This window comes from Physeter macrocephalus, chromosome 19 (assembly GCF_002837175.3).
Source record: "Physeter macrocephalus isolate SW-GA chromosome 19, ASM283717v5, whole genome shotgun sequence".
Classification (NCBI taxonomy): Eukaryota; Metazoa; Chordata; class Mammalia; order Artiodactyla; family Physeteridae; genus Physeter; species Physeter macrocephalus.
The window spans coordinates 11,694,913-11,717,045 of record NC_041232.1 but is presented as its reverse complement, the minus strand read 5'-3'; the positions used below and the strand labels follow the sequence as shown (position 1 = coordinate 11,717,045).

Below are 22,133 nucleotides of genomic sequence, written 5' to 3'. Positions count from 1 at the left end.
AATGGTCATGGCAGCATTATTCATAATATCTAAAAAGTGGAAAATAAACCCAGGGTCCATTAATGGATGAATCGATAAACAAAATATGCTATATCTGTATAATCGAATAGTATTCAACCATGAAAAGGAGTGAAGTACTGATACATGCTACAACATGGATAAACCTTGAAAACATTTTGCTAAGGGAAAGAGGGCAGTCATAAAAGACCACATATTGTATGATTCCATGTATGTGAAATATATAGAACAGGAAAATCTAGAGAGGCAGAAAGCAGACTCGTGGTGGCCAGGGGATGGTGGGGAGGATGGGGAGTGACTGCTACTGGGAACAGGGTTTCTTTTTGGGGTGATGAAAATGCTCTCAAATTGTGGTGATGGTTACACAACTCTGTGAATATAATGAACACCATTAAATTGTATACCTCAAACGGGTGACTTGTATGGTGTATGAATTACAGCGCAATAAAATAAAGCTGTTACCAAAAGAAGTGGACCCTGAACAGGCACAAAACTCCTTAAAAGCGGCTTTAAAGACCTGTCATGGTGGAAAGTGATTAGCGGCCAAATTGTCCCAGAACATCTGCCCAGGAGACCTCAGTGTCCCCTCTCCCGGCTTGGAGAGTCTAGGTTTCTTACCCAGTGAAGCCTGGGGGGCTCACTGTTGGATGTGGCAAAAAAGGTCACTGCAGCCAAGGCTGTGCCTGCGATCACCACCACGGCCCAGACGGGAAAGAGGCCACCTATCTCATAGACGCCATCTGCAGAGGGATGAGAAAGGGAGCTGGTACTCTCCGTGGCTTCAACTTGGCGCCTCCTCCTGGAAGCCCCCTAAGAATGACTGAGATGCTGTGGAGGGGAGACCCATGGATAAAACCCACAGATAAAATTCGACTGTTTGGATATAGGGTAGATACCTCCTATGTGCCCAGCCCTGTCCTAGACACTTCAGGGAGACAGAGAAATTCAAGACACAGCCTCTGCCCGCAAACTACTCACATTGGAAAGAAAAGACAGACACATGAAAAACACTCTCCAGCCTTTTGTTGTGGAACTAGGATGGGAATGGCTAAGACTACTCACCACCACTATCCTTCCCCGTGCCCATGGCAGACATCACTAATCACCCACGATGCTTTGGTCCAACTGAGCTTCAAGACAGCACCCTCCAGCCAGGCATTACCAATGGATGGGCATCGCTCCATGAGATGAACTGTACAGTCAAATACAACCTTACCCACTGATTCTGGCTCTCTTGAGAAGTCTACTCCACAAACCAATCCATTATAAAGTTACGAAGGTTCCAGAGGCTTCATATAAAAACACCGAAGGGAGGAAACCCTGCAGGCAGGCAGAACACTCTAGAATTCTCCACATACCATCTTTTCACCACTAGTCTCAGAGGCAATGGATGGTTCAACTGCCCAGGCACATGTAACAAGACTTTCCTTTTGTTCTTTCTTTAGTCTAGCTCATGGGCTCGCAAACATCAGTGGGCATAAGGATTACATGAGGGGGCTGAATATATAAAATTGTGTGCACAATACACTGTGGGAGATTTTCAGGGGGTAATTTTGACGGATGTGACTTTTACTTATAGAGCTGGCTTTGGAACCTGATGCCTGGGTGAGAGGTCCTTTCTCTGTATTTCCCAGTCCTGTGTTAGAGGAATTTCAGGAGGTGGCTGGGGCATGAGGTAGTCAGGAAGGACTTCTTGGCATGCTGAGGATGTGAGCTGAGTCATAAGCAGAGAGGGGCACAAGGGTTTTACAGGAAGAGGGAAGAGATGGGTGGGAAGGAATTGAGCAAGTTCGTGTCATCAATAGCAGAAAAAGGCCTGGAGAAGGTGGCTGGCTCAGGGTCTCAGAGGCCGTGAATGATAGTTGGAGGACATGGGCTTTTTCCAAGAGGCACGGGGGAGCCATGGAGGTCTTAGAGTGGAGGAGTGACCACAACATGTGAAAAGTGGCACTTTAGAAAGATGGCTCTGGGGGTGGCCTAGAGAGGGAGGATGGAGGTTGGCAGTGAGATTGGGAGGCTTGGCTGGTGGACACGGCGCCCCCCCAGGCAGGGCTCTCTATCTCTACCCTCGATTCTCTGCCTTAACTTTAATCAATGAAAATAACCCGCTCCTGATTAATTCTATTAAATGCTTATTAACTGGAAGCATTTTTGCCGGATTTATTATCTCCAGCAACATTCAGTTCCCCTAATAACCATACTGTTCTACCTAAAATTAACTGCCCTCACAGTGACTGTCCCAGGCTTTAACTTTAGCACGGGAAATTAATCTTACTACACAAAACTTAAAATTTAATTACCCCTCAAGCACCTTCAAGTTCTCCAACCTTTTAGGGTATTTTCCCACTATCATACACTGCCTACCACCCTACTTAAATCTATCAACAAGCCAAAAATCAGCATCTTCTCTCCTAGACTTAATCTGACTAGAAAGAGTTTTACCAAAAACCACTTCCCTTATTCAATTAAAATTCTCTACACTAGTTTCAGACCAAAAAGGTCTAATCAAACTATACTTCCTATCATTCCTCATTACCCTTACTCTAAGCATAATTTTATTCAATTACCACAAGCAAACTCCATAATAATCACAACACCAATAAGCAGTAATCAACCATTAACAATTACCAACCAAGTACGATAACTATATAACGCTGCAATTCCTATGGCTTCCTCGGTAAAAAAAAAAAAAGCCAGAATCACCTGTATCGTAAATAACCCAATCTCCTAGCCCATTGAACTGAAATAAACTTCCACCTCTTCGTCTTTTAAAACATACAGCACTGTTGAAAATTCTACAATCAGTCCTGAGAGAAGTATTCCTAAAACAGCCTTATTAGAAACCCAAACTTCGGGACTTCCCTGGTGGCGCAGTGGTTAAGAATCCGCCTGCCAACGCAGGGGACACGGGTTCAGGACACGGGTTCGAGCCCTAGTCCGGGAAGATCCCACATGCCGCAGAGCAACTAAGTCCATGCGCCACAACTACTGAGCCTGCGCTCTAGAGCCCGTGAGCCACAACTACTGAAGCCCGTGCGCCTAGAGCCCGTGCTCCACAACAAGAGAAGCCACTGCAATGAGAAGCCTGCACACCGCAACGAAGACCCAACGCAGCCATAAATAAATAAATTTATAAAAAATAAAAATAGTTTAAAAAAAAAAAAAAAGAAACCCAAACTTCAGGGTCAGTAGCCACAGCTATTGTATAACCAAATACTACCAGTATTCCCCCTAGATAAATCAAAAATAGCATTAAACCTAAAAACGAACCACCAAAATTCAACACAATTCCAAAACCAACACCACCACCCACAATCAATCCAAGTCCTCCATAAATAGGTGAAGGTTTTGAAGAACACCCCACAAAACTAATTACAAAAATAGTACTCAAAATAAATGTATGTTGTCATTATTCTTACATGGAATCTAACCATGTCCAATGACGTGAAAAATCATCATTGTTATTCAACTATAAGAACACTAATAACCAACATCTGAAAATCATACCCATTAATAAAAATTATCAACACACTTATTGATCTTCCAGCCCCATCAAACATTTCATCATGATAAAATTTTGGTTCTCTAGTAGGTATCTGTTTAATTTTACAAATCCTGACAGGCTTGTTCCTAGCAACACCCTATACATCAGACACAGTAACCGCTTTCTCATCAGGAACACACATCTGCTGAGACATAAATTATGGATGAATCATTCAGTATATACATGCACATGGAGCTTCCATATTCTTTATTTGCCTATTTAGTCACGTAGGACATGGCCTATATTATGGGTCCTATACTTTCCTAGAAACATGAAATATTGGAATTATTCCGCTATTCACAGGTATAGCCACTGCATTCATAGGCTATGTATTACCATGAGGACAAATATCATTCTGAGGAGAAGCAGTCATTACCAACCTTCTTTCAGCAATCCCATACATTCGACAAAACTTGTCGAATGAATGAGGCGGCTTTTCTGTAGATAAAGCAACTCTTTCACGATTCTTTGCCTTCCATTTCATCCTTCCACTTATCATCGCAGCACTAGCAGCTGCCCACCTCCTATTCCTTCACGAAACAGGACCTAATAATCCCACAGGAATTTCATCCAACATAGATAAAACTCCATTTCACCCCTACTATACAATTAGAGACATCTTAGGTGCCTTACCACTAGTTCTAACATTACTAATATTCGTTTTATTTTCACCCAACTTACTAGGAGACCCCAGCAAACCCCCTCAACACACCACCACACATTAAACCAGAATGGTATTTCCTATTCGCATAGGCAATCTTACGCTCAATCCCCAACAAATTAGGAGGAGTCTCAGCCCTCGCCCTTTCAATCTAAATCCTAGCGTTTATCCCAGTACTCCACATATCCAAGCAATAAAGCCTAACGTTCTGACCTCTTAGTCAGTGTCTGTATTGAGTACTAGTAGCAGACCCATTAGCAGTAACATGAATTGGAGGACAACCCGTAGAACACCCCTTCAACATCACTGGAAAGCTAGCATCTATTTTATACTTATTTCTAATTCTAGTATTAATACCAGTAATCGGCATCATTGAAAATAATCTCCTAAAATGAAGAGTCTTTGTAGTATATTTCATGACCCTGGTCTTGTAAACCAGAAAAGAAGAACAACACGTCTCCCTAAGACTCAGGGAAGAAGCTTCAGCTCCACCATCAGCACCCAAAGCTGAAATTCTACTTGAACTATTCCCTGACATTTTTTTTTGTTTGTTTGTTTGCGTTACGCGGACCTCTCACTGTTGTGGCCTCTCCCGTTGCGGAGCACAGGCTCCGGACGCGCAGGCTCAGCAGCCATGGCTCACGGGCCCAGCCGCTCCGCGGCACGTGGGATCTTCCCGGACCGGGGCACGAACCCGCGCCCCCTGCATCGGCAGGCGGACTCTCAACCACTGCGCCACCAGGGAAGCCCCCCTGACATTTTTTTTATGGGACATTTACAAGATTATTGAGTACCGCGTCAGTATTAAAATGACCCATTTTTACCATAAATTGCTATGTACATCATGCATAACTGCACTACTCCCACAGTCTGGGGGTTCTATCCAGTGCTCGGCCCAGAAGCGGGGTCACAAATGCATTAGCTTGGACCAGCTACCACTAGATGGTGTTGGGGCAGGTGGACAAGACACTAAATATCATAGAATCACATCTCAGGAAACGGATTCCTTCTTCAATTCTCTCACTGTAACAAATTTAAATACCTTAAATGCATTGGAAATGATGCCAGTTTCCTACTGATGCAGGTGATACAGATTCCTTTCCAATAAATTTTTTTAAAAAAGAGGTGATTTAAGTATCAAATATAACAGTTTAGAGTGAGAGAAAAATCAAGATCGTTCCTGAATGACTAATGCTTGGGAGCCCCTCTTTTAAGAAGCCACAGGATGGTGAAGCCAGCCCACAGGCTGGAGAGGCCGGCCGTAATGAACCAGACAGCTGGCACCTCTAGGGGGCGCCCTTCCCAGCTCTGGGGCCACACTGCGTCCTGATGGACGCTCCTTCCCTCAGTGCCTGTGTCCTCCCATAAAATGGAGGAGAAACACAGAGAATTTAGCAGCCTTTTCATCTGGACACTCTTTAGCAAAAAAGCCACAGCCAGCCATGCATTTGCTACCAGAGCCCTACCTCCACTCCAGGAGATGCCCCTGGGTTGAGGGGCAGGAGCCCAGATGACAGAGAGAGGAATGGGCAGCATGAGATACTAAGGTCAGACAACGGGAAGAACCTAGGTAGCAGGAGTTAGAAGACACCCGACAAAGACTGGGCATTGCTTTAGCCAGAGCAGGTCAGAAAAGGAAAGCCTGGGGCAGGCGGGGGAAGACTCAGTGCCAGCGGGGACCGGCCAGGTCACACAAATGAGTGAAGTAACCCACCCAGGTCACCCAGTAGGCAATGGAGGGGCCTGTGAGGAATCAGTCAGTGGGCACCCGCGTTGTGTGCGTGGGGGGGTGCCTCTCTGCTCAGCCCCAGCCAATTTTGCTTTTAGGAATGTGGCCCAGACCTTCTTGAGAAGCCCAGCCCTGGATTCGGACGTGAAATCTGCAAATTGTGTAAGGCAAGGGAACGAGCCAGAGGGCTGGACTTGGTCCGAGGGCCACCAGTGTCCAGCCTCCATCGGGAGCCAGCGGGCCTGGGCCAAGAGACTGCGGGAGGCTGGTGTCCTTCATGGCACAAGCACACATTAAGTGCCAGGACTGCCCCTCCGGCCCAGCGTCCCCTGGTGTGGCTGAGAAGAAAACTCGGGAATATGGGGAAGAGGGAGGTGGGCTGGCCTGGGGGAGGGGATACTCACAGGCCCCCGACTGCAGGGTCAGGACCAAGAACAGCGGGCTGATGACCAGGTGTAGGCAGTTGAGGGGCCGTTTCCAGTTCCCGTCCTCCTTGTCAGGGTCCACGACGGGAACGGTGAAGAACAGCAGAAACTCCACGGGCAGCTGTCAAGTGTGGGAAGGCAGGGAGGCCTGTGCTCCGCTGGCCCCACCCTGAGCTCAGTTACTCAGAAACAAGGCTGTTGCTAATAGAGCGCCCACCGTGTGCAGGCCCCCAAGTGCCTGGATTAGCCTCCTACTGCTGCTGTACACGCTGCCACACACCGAGGGCCAGTACAGCACCCCAACTGCTAATCCTGACAACGCTGTGAATAGGAAGTCTAATTTTCCTACCTCTCAGATAAAGAAACAGGCTCAGAGAGGTTAAGAAACTTTGCCAAAGCCACACAGAGGGGTATATGAAACCAGGATGGAGGGGCAGCTCTGACTAACCCCACACCTTGTGTTTTTAGCCAGTAACTAAACCACTGATAACACTTACAGAGTGCTTACTATATGCTAAGCACCAGAGTCAGCCCTTTATATATTAGTTCATTAAATTGTCACAATCACTGTAGTAGGCTGGATACGGTGCCCAACTCTTCAGTCCCTTCCTGTAACAGAATTAAACACTCCCACACTTTGTCAAATGACTAGTGTCTGCAGAATATATTTCCCTGTCCCACTGATGTTGAACTTGGCCATGTCACTTGCTTTGGCCAATGGGCTGTTGGTGAATGTGATGTGAACAGAGGCATAAAATGTGCTTGGAGAGTTTGCCTTGGTCTCTTCTGCCAAGAAAAGAGCACACTCCCACCGGCCCCAGAATGAGATGGGGGGCAGACTTGAACCACCAACCAGAGTCACCCTAGATGACTTATAGGCTCTTGAACAAGAATAAATATTGTCATCACAAGTTAATGAGATGTTGGGGGGTTGTTTGTTACACAGCACTGTTGCAGCAATAGCTTACTAATACAACCACTCCAGAAGAAAGGTACTATCATTATCCCCATTTTTCAGTGGAGAAAACTGCAGCTCAGAGAGATGAAGTGACTTGCCCAAGGTCAAGATGTAGCCAGAGCCACTGTGGGGTATAAATATGTTCATTATCTACCCCCTGGGTCTGAGAAGGCCTAAGAGGTATCAACGTTGGAGGGCTGTGAGGTGAGCCCCCTGACTCTTTTGGTCTGGGTGGTGGAAGGCAGCTGCAGTTGTGCCTCATGTAAACCAGCCTGGATACCCCTGCCCACATCAAGACCTCAGGAGACATTTAGCTCAGGGAAGCAGTGGCGATCAGAGGAGAGCAATCTCGGCCTCATTTGGACTCACTATGACCCACTCCCTCCCTGTCCCAGTTCCCTGCCCTCACCTGGTCAGGAGGGGTCCCCATCTCGTCTCTCTCTGTCCCTGAGAAGATGCTCTCATTCCTCCATGGGGGGCAGAGCCCCAGCTATGCTCCATGACTCAGTTTCCCCATCAAGTCCCAGCTCACCTATTTCCCCATCAAGTCCTCAGCAGAGGCCGACCCTCCCCTCATTGCTCTGGAGAAGGTTGAGGGGCAACTGTCCTGTGCTGTCATGAAGCCAGGAGCCTGGCTCAGAGTCCCCCCTTACCTTGAACACCTTGAGGGTCCTCCAGTACACCGACTTGGTCCTCCACTTCCTGTAATCCAGGGGGTTGAGGGCCTGCAACAGGATCTGAGCCGTGGTCTCCTGGTAGAAGAGCAGCGGCCGGTACTCCTCGCCTGGGGGTGCAAGGTGAGAGGGGCAGCTGTCCATGGCTGGCTCAGCCTCCAGGAAACCCTTTTCCTTCCTCCTCCCACCAGTCCCCGCAACCCTTGGGAAGAAGGAAAAGCCCAGGGCCTGGTAGGGGTGCAGGCAAATCCAGCCCAGAGCTTAGCCGAGGTGGGACCTGGATGGCCCCATGTCCCCACCTCTCCATCCCAGCCAGGCACAGGGCACTGGACTCACCGTAGTCATAGCTGTTGGTGTTAGAAGACATCCGATCCTCCTCGGAACCTGAGAGCATCTCTGTAGGAGACAGGGGAGTTTCCCATGAGCCAACTGGGGAGTCCAGACCCTCCCACCACTGCTCTAGAGTAGAGCACCTCTGGGACAGGACAGTTTTCAGGGTGCAAGTGTCCAGGCCCTCTGTATTTTGGATTTCTCAGCAATCACCCTGCACGCTCAGGAATTCTTACAGATTGAGGAAGTCTAACTCACAAAACATTTTCAAATGTAACGATGTAGCCATAATGCTAAATTTACTAAGGGTGTTTGAAGACATAATTGAAACATCTACTGACTTCAATTTTGTAACTTCAGAATTCGGAACCCATCATATTTTTCTTTTCCAGTTGAAACTTTTCTTGGGAGTCCTTGGGAATGATTAGAGGACTGAGCCCTGTAAAGAAGGCCTTCCTAAAAGGAAAATGGCCTTTCTCAAGTGAGGAGTGCTAGTCCTGATTCTGCCTCTGTGTGACTTTGGGCCCTTCTCCAGGCCTCATTTTCCCCTTCTGTTCCAGCCTGGAGGCCTATGATGGGTTTAAAAGACAGCACAGGATAATATGTGCTGAACTCTGAAGGCTCAGTTGATAAAGAGGGCAGAAGAGGAAAAATCATGGTAGACTTCCTGTAGGAGGAGTCACCAGCACCTGTGTCAGGGCCCCAGGGATTTGAGAGGTAATGAGAAAGAGTCTGGCCCTCTGGAAGCTCACAGTCCAATAGACGGAAATACAAGCAAATTAATAACAGAGTGGAGAGATAAAGGCTGTGCTGGGAAGAGTCCGGAAGCTGTACAAGCCCAGAAGGGACACCTGGGGGTCTCTGCAGAGCTCCCTCCAGGCTGAGTCCTTAAGTCTTTCAGAAGAAGGGCACACCAGGGAGAGGGGACAGCACATGCAAAGGCCCAGAGACAGGCAGACGGAGCATAGCGTGTTCAGGGGTGCAGGGGTAGCCGTGCACAGCTGGGGCATGGAGTTTGGGGTATGAAATGAGTCTGGAGAAGAAAGCTGAGGCCCAGCACAAATGGCAGCAGATCAGGTGCAAGGTTCTCAGGCTTACACGCTGAAACGGACCAAGCACGTCATGGGACCAAGTGAAACAGGCTGGGTGGCAGAATTCTGGTTTTCCAATCAGGTCTGCAACCAACCCACCTCCACGTGTTGGGGCTGACGACAGACAGTGGTGGGGACTGGGGCAAACTGGGGACCCACACCTTGTCCTAAGGGGGAAGCCCCATTCAGCTCTAGTCATTGTGCCAGGCAGGGATGGAGGACCAGATAGTCTCATGTTTTAAGAGAAGTCACAATTTATATCAAGTCTTTTCATTTTAGGGACTTCCCTGGTGGTCCAGTAGGTAAGACTCCACGCTCCCAATGCAGGGGTCCCGGGTTCGATCCCTGGTCTGGGAACTAGATCCCGCAGGCCGCAACTAAGAGTTCGCATGCCGCAACTAAGAGTGTGTATGCCGCAGCTAAGAAGCCCGCATGCCGCATCTAAGAGCCAGCACAGCCAAAATAAATAAAATAAATATTTAAAAAATTAAAACAAAATCTTTTCATTTTAAATCTTGGCCTAATATTTTTTAAAAGAACACACTGGTCACACCACAAAAAAACAACACTTCTGTACAGAAGAGGTGGTCTGTAGGTTCCCAGTTGTGGCCTCTGGCATTGTGGGTAGGGGGATGGCTTTTGGGGTCTGGGGAACAAGGGTCAAGTCCTGGCTCGGCCTCTCTCCAGTACCTATGGCCTGGGAAGAATTTGACTTCCCTGAGGCTGTTTCCTCACCCAAAAAGACGATAATACAATAGGCCCTACCTTACAGTCTTACTGAAATGAATTTGATAATTTAATAATTATTGACAATTATTGATAATTTACTCAATAAACTGTATATATGTGTATTATTTTGTATTTGTGTGTTGTATGTATGTGCTGTGTATATATTTGTATATGTGTGCTATCTTTGTATATGTGTGTGCATGTTTATATATGAACTTGTGAACATGTGTGGACTACATGTATATGTATTTGTGCATGTGTATTTATATGTGTGTTATGTATGCCATGTATGTATTTGTACATATGTGTATCTGTGTGTATATATTTGTGTAGTACATGTATCTGTGGATATAGATGTGTGAGTCTGTGGATATGTGTGCACATGTATTTGCTTGTGTGTGGTACATGTATTTGAGTATGTATGTGTGTTGTGCATGTATTTGTGTACATGTATGTAGCATGTATGTATATATTGTATACGTGTGTATTTGTGAGTGTGTGCTATGCGCCTATTTGTATATATGTGTGGGCTGTGTATGTGTATGTATTTGTGAATGTGTATTTATATATGTATATGTTGTGTATGTGAGCGTTGTATATGTATTTGTGGATGTGTGTGTTTGCGGATACGTGTGTGCAAGTATTTGCGTATATGGAAGCATCTGGATTTTACCCTGACAGTAGGGGGCGCATTCCTGGACGCGAGCGGTGACAGCTCTTAGGAAGATGTGCCCCGGCAACAGGCAGCAGCATGAAGAACTAGTGAACTTGGACAAGAAGGTGATGAGGAGGCTTCACCAGCACACGCAAAAGCACAGAGGTGGGACCCTGGTAGAATGAGTAGAAAAAGTAGGAGATGGGCACTGGCAAAGGCCTCAAGAGACACAAGGCAGCAGGGAAGGGCAAGGAGGGCACCAGGCCCACTGGTCCTCCCTTGGGGGCTTCATTCAGACCTTACCTGGAGTACCTGGCATGGAGCAGACCAAGGATCTCCTCCACTGCCATTGGTAGATCCAGGTGCAGAGAACCACAGTGACCACGTAGAACACGTAGAAGCCCAGGTAACCTGCAGACAAGGGCACGCTGTCACCAAGTGGCATCCTGGCCACAGGGCCCAGAGAACAAGAGCTGCCAGTTCTGTCACTGGCGCCTGGCGGCAGTGGCTATCTGTGTAAGCCCAGCCCGGCACCAGGAAGCAAATGGCCATTTCCTGGAGCCCCGCCCCCTCCCCTGCCCTCCTTGGCCCATCTTCCCTTCCTACCAACTCCACCCCCCTGCCTCCCCACCACCAATCTGGCAGTGAACGGTGGGTGTAACGCCTGGTATAGACAGTGGCCTCTAGGACACAATTCAAGTGCGAAGGGTCGGTGTCCTGCTCTGTGGCCTGGGAGGCTGAGCCCTGCAGACTGCATCCCCTGAACTCTGGCTGCCCTGGGCCCAGCCATGGAGCCCTGACAGCAGAACAGAAGGCAGTAGGGGAGAGTCTGGGGCACTTCTTCCCTGCTCCCTCCCTGCTGCGGTACCCTGTCTCCGGCAGGGACTGTGACCCTCCATAACTGTCACTCATGTTGGGTGGTCCCAGGTCTGGGCCTGTAGCCCTCAGCAGGCTCTAGGCACCCCATTCCCTGCCCCTTCAGGGGCTCCCAGTGTTGCTGGTCCCTGGTGTCTCTGCATCTAGCATCCCTTGTCGTCTTCCTTAACCCTCTGTAAATTGTCCCACCATTCATGTCATTTGAACCATCTGGATGGAATGGACATGCTGCCGGGACCCAGATGGCCACAATCAGCATCCTGGCTGTACTGCTTGTTAAAATTTGAAATTGTGAAAATTCAGAACATCACCCCGACTCTGCCCTGCCCTCTTTGGTTATCCGAACCACGAGTCCCCTTTTTTCGCTCAAGCCACCTTGAGTAGGGTTTCCAACATTCGGAACCAAAGGTGACTCTGTGCCCTGCTGACCACTCCCTCCTGTGCCCCCATGCCTCCCACCCAGCAGCCCTGGGATGACCCCGCGCTGGTCCTGTGGCTGCTCACCCAGGGCCCATGCCAGCGTGACCCTGCCGCGGTAGAGTGCGGTGAAGATCAGGAACACGGCCACCATGTAGAATATGATGTCCCTGAGGAAGGGCCTCGAGGCTGCTGTGAAGGGGTGCAGGATGGCGATGCCGCCAGCCACCACGGTGGTAACCAGCACGCCTGCGCCTGGAGGAGAGGATGCCAAGCTTGGTCTACCCTGCGCCCCTTCCTGCTGCCCTGCCCCACCCCACCCTACCCGGGGCCTCTCGTACCAAACAGTGCCCCAAAGGCCAGGCCGGCTGTGCGCGGACCTGAGAAGGCCACCAGGGCGCTGAAGATATCCGGTGCCCCGTTCCCAAAAGCCAGGAAGGTGACGCCATGTGGGGGAGCGTGTCAAGGGGCCTCAGGGCAGGGGCTCCAGCCTGCCCAGGCCTTTCCTGGCCATGAGCTGCCACCCTGTCTCCCAACCACCCGCCCTAACTGCCCTCCATCCCTCGGGGACAAAGGATACTGCCACGTTGTGGGAAAGCTTGAGTGTGGTCGAAATGGCTGACAAGTTAGGGCAGAAACTATGGAGAAAAGGCAAACAGTGAGTGTTTCCACAATGAGTGGCTCCTGCCCCCATCCTTCCCCCAAGCCCAGGGTCACCCCAATGTCAACCTCCTGGGATTCCATTTTCCTATTTATAAGGTGGATGTGAGCCCAAGGCCAAACTCACAACTTTGCCGCGGTGACTCCCAGAATCAGAAACAGGTAGAGCAGCCAAAAAGCCTGGGTTGGGGGGCCGGAAAGGGAAAAGAGCATTAAGTCCCGCCGGGGCCACCAGCCCCTCTCACCAGCTCCCCGGAGCGGGGCCTCACGTAGAGAGTAACGGCCAGAGGGAGGAGGTCGGGTGGGAAGTGGCAGAAGATGCCTTCGAGGTAGTCCAGGTATCCCCCTTCACGGCGGCAGTCCGGGTTGGAGCGGACGAAGTCACAGCGGTTAGAGGCATTCAGGCCACACACTTCTCGACACTGTGGGAAGGGAGGGGGGACATCAGGGCCCGACACCCTGTGGTTGACTGGACCAGCCCCCCCTAAGCAGTGAAGATAACCTCCTTCATCCTGGTCTCTAAGGCTCCCAGGGCCTCCAGGTGCCAGCTGCACAGTTTAATTTTTAAAAATAAACTTGTGTTTGAAACTAACCCAAGTAAGTCCTGAATAGGTGTATTTAAAATGAAACAAAAAGAAACAATACATAAAGATTTCTAAATTCTCCCTTCTCATCCCTGCCCTCCACGATCCCACCTCTCTCCAGATGTCCTACCATGATCAGTTTGAAGCAGACCCTTACAGACATTTCTCAGTTTAATGATATTTGTATATACATCCTAGTATACAGTTTATTTCATAGAAATGAGTCCATCCTGAAGCTCGTTTCTGCAACTTAACTTTTACCACTTCACGTATGTGCCATGTATTGATATATCGATGCACATAATGATGAAGATGATAAAAGTCAAAACATTCTGAGGGATTTCTATATGCCAAGTACAGTGCTAAGAGCTTAAAATGTACCTCAATTAATCTGCACAATGATCTTATGAGGAAGGTACCATTAACCTGCCCATTATACAGATAAGGAGACTAAGATAATATCCCAGGACCCACTCAGTGGTAGAGACAGGGTTGGAACCCAGGCAGTTTGAGGCTCTAGAATCCCTGTCCTTAACCATTACCACCCTCGCCCCCCTCCCCCACTGTAGAGTCTTAGGATTTCCCATCATGGATGATACATAGTAGAGGTAACGTTTCCCTATTGATGAGCAGTTGAGTGTGCCTTTTTCATTATTACCAAAATCAACTTCCTTGCACATGACTCTGAGTACACGTGAGAATATTCTGTCAGAGAGAATTCTAGAAGCGAAAGTGCTGAGTCAGAGAGTATCCCAGTCTGAGTTCCTCCAGAAGTGACCCAGAGACAAGGATGTCTAAGTAAGCAGAATACTTGGGAGGCGTATAGAACACAAGCACCCAGAAGGCGAAGAGACTCAGGGAAGGAAATGCAACCAGTGAAGGCTGGTTGAGATCGTTCCCACCATGGGCTGGTAATCCCAAGGGCAAGGGAGCTGGGGTATTTATACACCAACTCCTATCAGTCATCAGGTGAGCACTGCCAGGGAGGGAGGTGCTAGGTCCCCAGCACTTCTGGCCTACCATGCTTATGGGTGGTTCTGAAAAAAGATGCTGGGAACTCGAAGCCCAAAGAAGCCCACCAAAATGGTAGAGTCCAAAGGACATGGGCAGGGCCCTGATAGTGTCCGTTGCAGAGGGAGAAACATCTTAAACATTTGATGGATTTTGCCAAAAGACCCTCCCTAAAGCTCTACTTAGACACACTCCCACCAGCAATGGGAAAGGAGTTTACACCTGCACCCCTACCAGGTTAGGGTTAGGGTGGCTGCCATAAGACTGGTTCCAGCCAATGTAGTAGGAATCTCCCTGTTGTTAAGCTGCAAGTCCCAGAGGACAGTGAAGTGCTCTTTTCATGTGTTAATGGCCATTTGTATTCCTTCTTTAAACTGCTAGTTTTTTCAATTGTTTGCTTCTTCTTATTGATTTATAGAAATTCTCTATATAATGGATAGTAGGCCTTTGTGAGGTTATGCATTTGCTTAGGCATTGCCTAGAAGCTCCCCCTTCTCAAACTTTATGTTCAGAAGCTTTATCAATACCACCTCACACCCATCAGGATGGCTACTACACAAACCAAATGAGCAAAATCAGAAAATAACTAGTGTTAGGGAGAACGGGGAGAAATTGGAACCCTTGTGCAACCGTTGCGGGTGTAAAAATGGTGCAGCTGCTGTGGAAAACAGCACGGCAGTTCCCCCCCAAAATTAAAAATACAATAACCAGTACCAGGGATGTAATGTACAAGGTGATAACTACAGTTAACACTGCTGTCTGGTATACATGAAAGTTGTTAAAAGTATTTCCTAAGAGTTCTCATCACAAGGAAAAACCTTCTTTCTTTTCTATCTCTATGAGTTGATGGATGGTCACTAAACTTATTGTGGGCCTCATTTCACAATATACGTTAAGTCAAATCATTATGCTGTACACCTTAAACTTATATACAGAGCTGTAGGTCAACTGTATCTCAATGAAACTGGAAAAAAAACCCAGAATTACCGTATGATCCAGCAAATCTACTTCTGGGTATATGTCAAAAAGAATTGAAAGTCAGGGGCTTCCCTGGTGGCGCAGTGGTTGCGCGTCCGCCTGCCGAGGCAGGGGAACCGGGTTCGCGCCCCGGTCTGGGAGGATACCGCATGCCGCGGAGCGGCTGGGCCCGTGAGCCATGGCCGCTGAGCCTGCGCGTCCGGAGCCTGTGCTCCGCAACGGGAGGGACCACAGCAGAGAGAGGCCCGCATACCACAAAAAAAAAAAAAAAAAAGAATTGAAAGTCAGGTCTCAAAGAGACATTTGCACACCCATATTCACGGCAGCATAAGTCACAGTCGTCAAAAGGTTTAGAAGCAACCCAAGTGTCCATCAATGGATGAATGGATAAGCAAAACGTGGCATATCCACACGATGGAACGTTATTCAGCCTTAAAAGGGAAGAAAATCCTGACTCAGGCCACAACATGGATGAACCTTGAAGACATCATGCTAAGTGAAAGAAGCCAGTTGCAAAAGGACAAATACTGTATACGTAGTTAATTCTCCTTATGTGAGGTAACTGGAATAGTCACATTCATAGAGGCAGAAAGCAGAATGGTGGCTGCAGGGGCTGGGGGAAGGGGGAAATGGGGAGTTGTTTAATGAGGAGAGTTTCAGTTTTGAAAGATGAGAGAGCTCTGGAGGTGGATGGTGGTGATGGCTGCACAGTGTAAAGGTTTTTAATGCCCCTGAACTGTACACTTAAAAATGGTTAAGATGGTGACTCTTAGGCTATGTATACTGTATTACAATTAAAAAAAAAAAAAAAAAAGCTCTGTCAAATCACAGTTCCCCCCCCTCCACGAGCCTTCTCTGAACTCCCACCAATGCCAAACTGGAGATGAGATTTCTTGTCCCTGAGCCCTCAGGTCATCTCCTCATCCCTTGCTTACTGGCTCTCTACAGATGCCACACTGACCCAGTACCTATTTCATGCACTGTTCCTTCTGCCTGGTACACCTCCCTCAAAAGAACACCACTCATTCATCCTCCACTTCTTAGACGCTTCTTCCAGGAAGCCTTCCCTGATCACCCCCAGCATAGGGCAGAGCCTCCAGTTATAAGCTCCCATCACCCTCGGTCTTCTTTACAAAGCACTTCTCGTGTTTTGAGATCCCCAGTTATCTGGAGGATCACAGACTTGTTTTAAAGTCTGTCCCACCCACCAAAGTCCTGCACACAGTACGGCCTCATAACTGTCTTGCCACTCATTGTGCTGGACCCCAACTCAGTCTTCCAAACAGACCTGGGAGGTTGGTACAATTGCTTCCACTTCACAGATGAGAAAACTGAGGCACAGGGAGGCACAGTGACTTGCCCCAGGGCACAGAGCCTACCACTGCTAGCTGGTTTCAAACTCAGGTCTGCCTGAAAGTTACTAGCTGAAGCTCTTGGGGAAACAGCTCAACTGGGCCAGGGCAGCCTCCTCTTCCTGCCTTCTCCCCCACCTCCTGGTTTTCACGGTCAGCCAGGGAGGATGCAGTGAGATGGTCCCAGCCCAGCTCGTCTCCATCTCCCTGACAGCAGAGTGAGACAGCAAGGCGGGTCCCCCAAATCTGGCCTCCAGAATCGCATTTCTCTGCAGCCCACCTGCCCCCGCGCCCCAAGCTGGCCATCCCCTCCCTTGAAGCCCATCAGGACCTGAACCCAGCTCTGCCCAGGGGTGGTAGAGTTAAAGCGGCATTGCTCTGAGTCTGGGGTGGGTGACTTTTCAGACCATCTTATTCCCTTCTCATCCTCTTCCCTGAATCACTAAGGACACACAGGGAATCCAGAGAGGGTCAAATATTTTCCCCTCTGTGAACAAGTTTCAAGGGCCAGGCTGGACAGGAAAGGGTTGCAAACTCAATGCCTTGGGGGCCAGGCAGATTATATAAATGTCTAAAACCACCGCGGCTGCTGGCAATGGTGGTGAGCTGGAGGGTGCATGCCCTGCTGAAAGGCATCCAAGTTATAAAATGAAAGAAAACCCCTCCCCACAATGCCCCAAAAACTGAAACCAAAACCAAAATCATAGCAGCTAGACAAGCCCCTGGGCCGTCAGTTTTCAATCCTGTACCAGTAAGACTGGTGTGGGAGACAGGGTCAGCTGAGAGGAAAAGCAGTCCTGGGTCCGAGACCCAGCTTTGCCACCAGCTGGCTGGGTGACCTTCAGCAGCCCCTTTAAGGGGTCTGGGCCTTGTTTTCCTCACCTACAGAGCAGTGTTCATCAAACCCACTCTGGCCACTGGCATCTTGGTGCCACATATATTTTGTTAAGTGCTTCTCCACACTCCCTTTATTATTGAATATCAGAATGCACACTATCAAAGCCCACACTGGCTCCATTAAGAAGCCAAACAATTAAACAACTCCAATATTAAGGGGACAATTTTAAATCGTTTCCATTTTGTTAGTTAGTTAGCCTCCAAGTTGAAAGGCTTGGAGGCTTCCCTGGTGGCGCAGTGGTTAAGAATCCGCCTGCCAATGCAGGGGACACAGGTTCGAACCTTGGTTCGGGAAGATCCCATGTGCTGCAGAGCAACTAAGCCCGTGTGCCACAACTCCTGAGCCTGTGCTCTAGAGCCCGCGAGCCACAACCACTGAGCCCGTGTGCCACAACTACTGAAGCCCGTGTGCCTAGAGGCCGTGCTCCACAACAAGAGAAGCCGCCGCAGTGAGAAGCACACGCACCACAACGAAGAGCAGCCCCCGCTCGCCGCAACTAGAGAAAGCCTGCGTGCATGAGAAGCACACGCACCGCAACGAAGAGCAGCCCCCGCTCGCCGCAACTAGAGAAAGCCTGCGTGCAGCAACGAAGACCCAACGCAGCCAAAAATAAATAAATAAAAATATTTTTTAAAACTAAGAAATTAACATTGGTACAATACCATTAATTAAACTATAGTAGGATTATAAAAAAGGGGCTCAGGTTTTCCCTACCTAGATGCCCTCTCCAAATGTTGTTACTTGCAGCCAATGGCACCTCCTTGTGCAGGTACATGGGCAGTACGGGGATGGCTTGCGGGACGAGGGGGCTGGGAGGGACATGTGGAGTCACAAGCTCCTGGTTCATCCTCCCTGGCTGAATAGTGGTCCCCAAAGATGTCCAGGTCCTAATCCTCAGAGTCTGTGGGTATGCAACCTTACATGGCAAAAGGGACTCTGGCAGGGGTGATTAAATTGAGGGTCTTGAGATGGGGGGATTGTCCAGAATTATCTGGAGGCCTTTAAATGTAATCACGAGGGTTTTTTTTAAAGAGGGAGGTGCGAGTGTCCGAGTCACAGAAAGAGATGTGATGGAAGCATAGGTCAAAGAGTCAGAGAGAGGGACTGAGAGAGATGCTAGGCTGGTGGCTTTGAAGATGAAGGAAGGGGCCACAAACTAAGGAAGGAATGCAGGAAGCTTCTAGAAGCTGGAAAAGGCAAGGCAATGGACCTTCCCCTGGAGCCTCCAGAAGGAACACGGTCCTGCCCACACCTTGATTTTAGTCCAGTGAAACCCATTTTGGGCTTTTGACCTTCAGATAACAAATATGTGCCGTTTTAAGCCACTACGTTTGTAATAATTCGTTACAGCAGCAACAGGAAACTCAAACACTCATCTAGAGTCAGTTAACTGCAGACACTAAAGTACTCTCAAAGACTTCTCACGTTCTTAACCTCATTTGATCAGCCCCCCCAAAGAGGCACTGTAGATGTGACCTGGGGCTACAATTCCACTCTCCTACGTCCTGTAGCTACACCTCCTCCTATTTTCCCAACCCTGCAGCTGGACCCCAACAGGGCAAGTTTTCAAAGGAGTGGAAAAATCACAGGACTCTCAGCAGGACACCAACCCAGGAGCAGAAAATGAACACTGCCATTTCGCAAAGGCCCCATGGCCTTGTGACAACTGCTCAGCAAGGCTGGGTGGTACAGTGCTTGAGGACAGGGCTCTGGAACCATGCAGGCTGGGTTCAAATTCTGCTTCCCTACTCACAGCTGTGTGACTTTGGACAACTCACGTAACTTCTCTGTGCCCCAGTTCCCTCCTTTATAAAATGAGGCAGGGGTCGGCAAACTCTTTCTATAAAAGGCTAAACATTTTCCCCTCTGCAGGCCAGACGGTCTCTGTTGAAACCATTCCACTCTGCTTTGTTGTGTGAAAGTATCACCTGCAATAATAAACAGGCATGACTGTATTCCGATAAAACTGGACTTACGGACACTGAGGTTCAAATTTCACACAGTTTTCATGTGTCACTTAATAGTGTTCTTTTAAAAAATTTTTTTCAACCATTTGAAAATATAAAACCCATTCTCAGCTCCTGGACTACAAAACCCAGCAGTGGACCTGATTTGACCTGTGGGCTGAAGTTTGCCGACTCCTGAAATGAAGGATTAAATGAGTTAATCCATGTGCTTAGAACAGTGCCTGGTACACAGTCAGTGCTCAGTAAAATGAGCTTTGATTACTCTTTTTTCCAGAGGGGAAAATTGAGACTAGAGATAAAGAGCTCCCCGCACCTGTTAGCTTGGGCCCCTCCGCCCTCCCCACCCCGCCCAAGGGTCAGCCCCAAATGTCCAGCCTCGGTCAGATCTGTACTAAGTGGAGATTTTTTTCCAGACCCTCCTCTTTCCCGAAAGGAGTGTCCTGAAACCACTGGGCCCTGGTGGTCTGATGCCAAACCTGTCCCTGGCCCTCTGAGGCCACACTTGGGCCAGCCCGGGCTTAGGGCATGGGGCACTGGGTGGCCCAGCAGAACCTTGTCTTTTATTTCCCCTCCAAAAATCTTAGTTTGGACCCCTTCCCAAAGCTGCTACCACCATCTCACCGGATCTCTTTGCCAGCCTGCTCTCTGCCTCCGCCCTTACAGTTGATTCTCCCACAGCAGCCAATGGGATCCTTGTAAAAACTGAAATCTAAATCCTACCATGGCTCCCGTCTTACCCCTAGGAATGGGCCAACTTCGCACAGTGGTCCACACAGCCCCAGGCGATCTGGTCTCCATTACCTCTCCTGTCTCCTCCCTCATCCGTCACCCCCTAGCTCACTGTTGCAGAGGTCTCTCAAAGTTTGTTTGTGACACGTCATTCTGCTCTTGCCTCAGGGCCTTTGCACTTGCTGTTCCCCCAGATCTTCGCAAAGCTTCAGGTCTCTGTCCTCGGAGAAGCCTTCCCTGACAGCCCGAGGCAAAGCAGCTACCACTCTCCATCTCACTCCATCACATCCCACCCTGTTTAGTTCTCCTCGTCACCCAGTGAAATCCTGAGGATTTACCTGTTGACTTGTTTCTCATCTGTGTCCCCCACTAGAGTATAAGCTCCTTGAGGGCAGGAACCGAGCTTATCTGCTCCCTGATTTACCCCTCACGTGTGGCACTGTTCCTGGCACGTAATAGGTGCTCAATAAATATTTGTTGAACGAGTGACTATGCAAAAGGACCTACGTGAGGAGTGGGTGGCCTTTCCCAGCCTGCAAGCTGGCCAGACAGCAGCTGGCCAGAGGCTGGCGGGACTTCCAGGAGGGCAGCCACCTGTGTCAGTCCTGGGAGGCAAGTGAACCAGAGGGGAAGGGTCTGGATTCAGCATGAGGCAGCCACGAGTTCACATCCTGGCTCTGCTACTTCCCTCGTGGCCAACTTCCCCTCCCTGAACCTCAGCGTCCTCACCTATAGCACAGAGAGAATCATACTCAGCTCAGGGGTTTGGGTACAGGACTTGATGAGCTAGGCACATTGCTGGCCTAAGTGCTCAATAACTCAGAGAGATTATCTGACACAAGCCACAGTTAACCCCCGTTTTCCTGCCCCCCAAGAGGCAGCAGTCAATTTTATAACCAAAGTAACCACAAATCACTTGCCCATCTGTAAAATAGGCATAACTACCTGTCTGTCTGCCTCGAATGATGGGTATGAAAGTACTCTGCAGCCCCAGAAAGTTGGTGTGGGCGCTAAGCACTCTCAGCTGTCAGTTCAAGTGGGGAGGAGTTTGTTACTCCGTTTGTTCTCTCACTGAAGAGAATACAAGGAGAGAACTCCAGCCCCGTGCAGCAGGGGGTCATCTTGAGCAGTCTCCTGCCTTCAGATTTTCACTCTGGATCCACTGTGACCGCTCCTCCCCTTACAGACACCAGAAGAGAATGATGCAAGTTCCGTTTGGCCTGTCTCAACGGCCCAAACCTCCCTGCCTCGGGAGGAAGCCTCCTCGCTCTCACCAAGCGTCCCCACAGCTTCTCCCTCTGTTCATACAAGTCAGTGGCACTACCATCCTCCTCCACCCCCCCACTGCTAAGGCCAGAAATCTGGACCCATCCTTGACGCCTCTCTTTCTTCCACCACCATGCCCCTCCATCTAAGCCATCAGCATACCCTGCTTGTTGTGCCTCTAATACTTCCTCCAAATCCCACCACTTCTTTCTTATCTCCCACTACCACCATCACCTGGCGAGCTGCAGGAGCCTTCCCACTGTTCTCTCCGCTGCCACCCTCAACCCCCTCAATCCATTCTCCCCAGAGAAGCCAGAGACATCCCTTGAAGAAATAAATCAGATCTTGACATCCCCCTGCTTAAAACCTTCCACTGGCTCCCCACTGTCATAAAACAAATCCCACCTCCTAGCCTCAGCCTATAAGGCCTTTTGTAATCTGACCACCACTACATCTCCATCCCCATTCTTAACACTCTCCCCCTCACTCACCCTGTTCCAGCCACTCTGGCCTCCTCACAGCTCCAGAAACTGACTAAGTTTGTCCCTGCTTCAGGGCCTTTGCACGTGCCTTTCTCTCCA

The 22,133-nt window shown here is 49.1% G+C and overlaps 1 protein-coding gene across 1 annotated transcript in view; it reads right to left on the bottom strand.

Moving 5' to 3' along the window:
* Window positions 1-198: 198 nt before the first annotated feature.
* The window catches only part of SLC8B1 (solute carrier family 8 member B1), a 32,776-nt gene continuing 10,841 nt past the window's right edge, over window positions 199-22,133 (bottom strand). Inside the window, 10 exon segments of the mRNA XM_028480457.2 lie at window positions 199-758; window positions 6,357-6,498; window positions 7,989-8,119; window positions 8,346-8,405; window positions 11,118-11,225; window positions 12,195-12,362; window positions 12,449-12,578; window positions 12,688-12,745; window positions 12,895-12,947; window positions 13,037-13,189. Of these exon segments, the coding sequence (XP_028336258.1) occupies window positions 595-758; window positions 6,357-6,498; window positions 7,989-8,119; window positions 8,346-8,405; window positions 11,118-11,225; window positions 12,195-12,362; window positions 12,449-12,578; window positions 12,688-12,745; window positions 12,895-12,947; window positions 13,037-13,189 (1,167 nt within the window). The 3' untranslated portion in view covers window positions 199-594.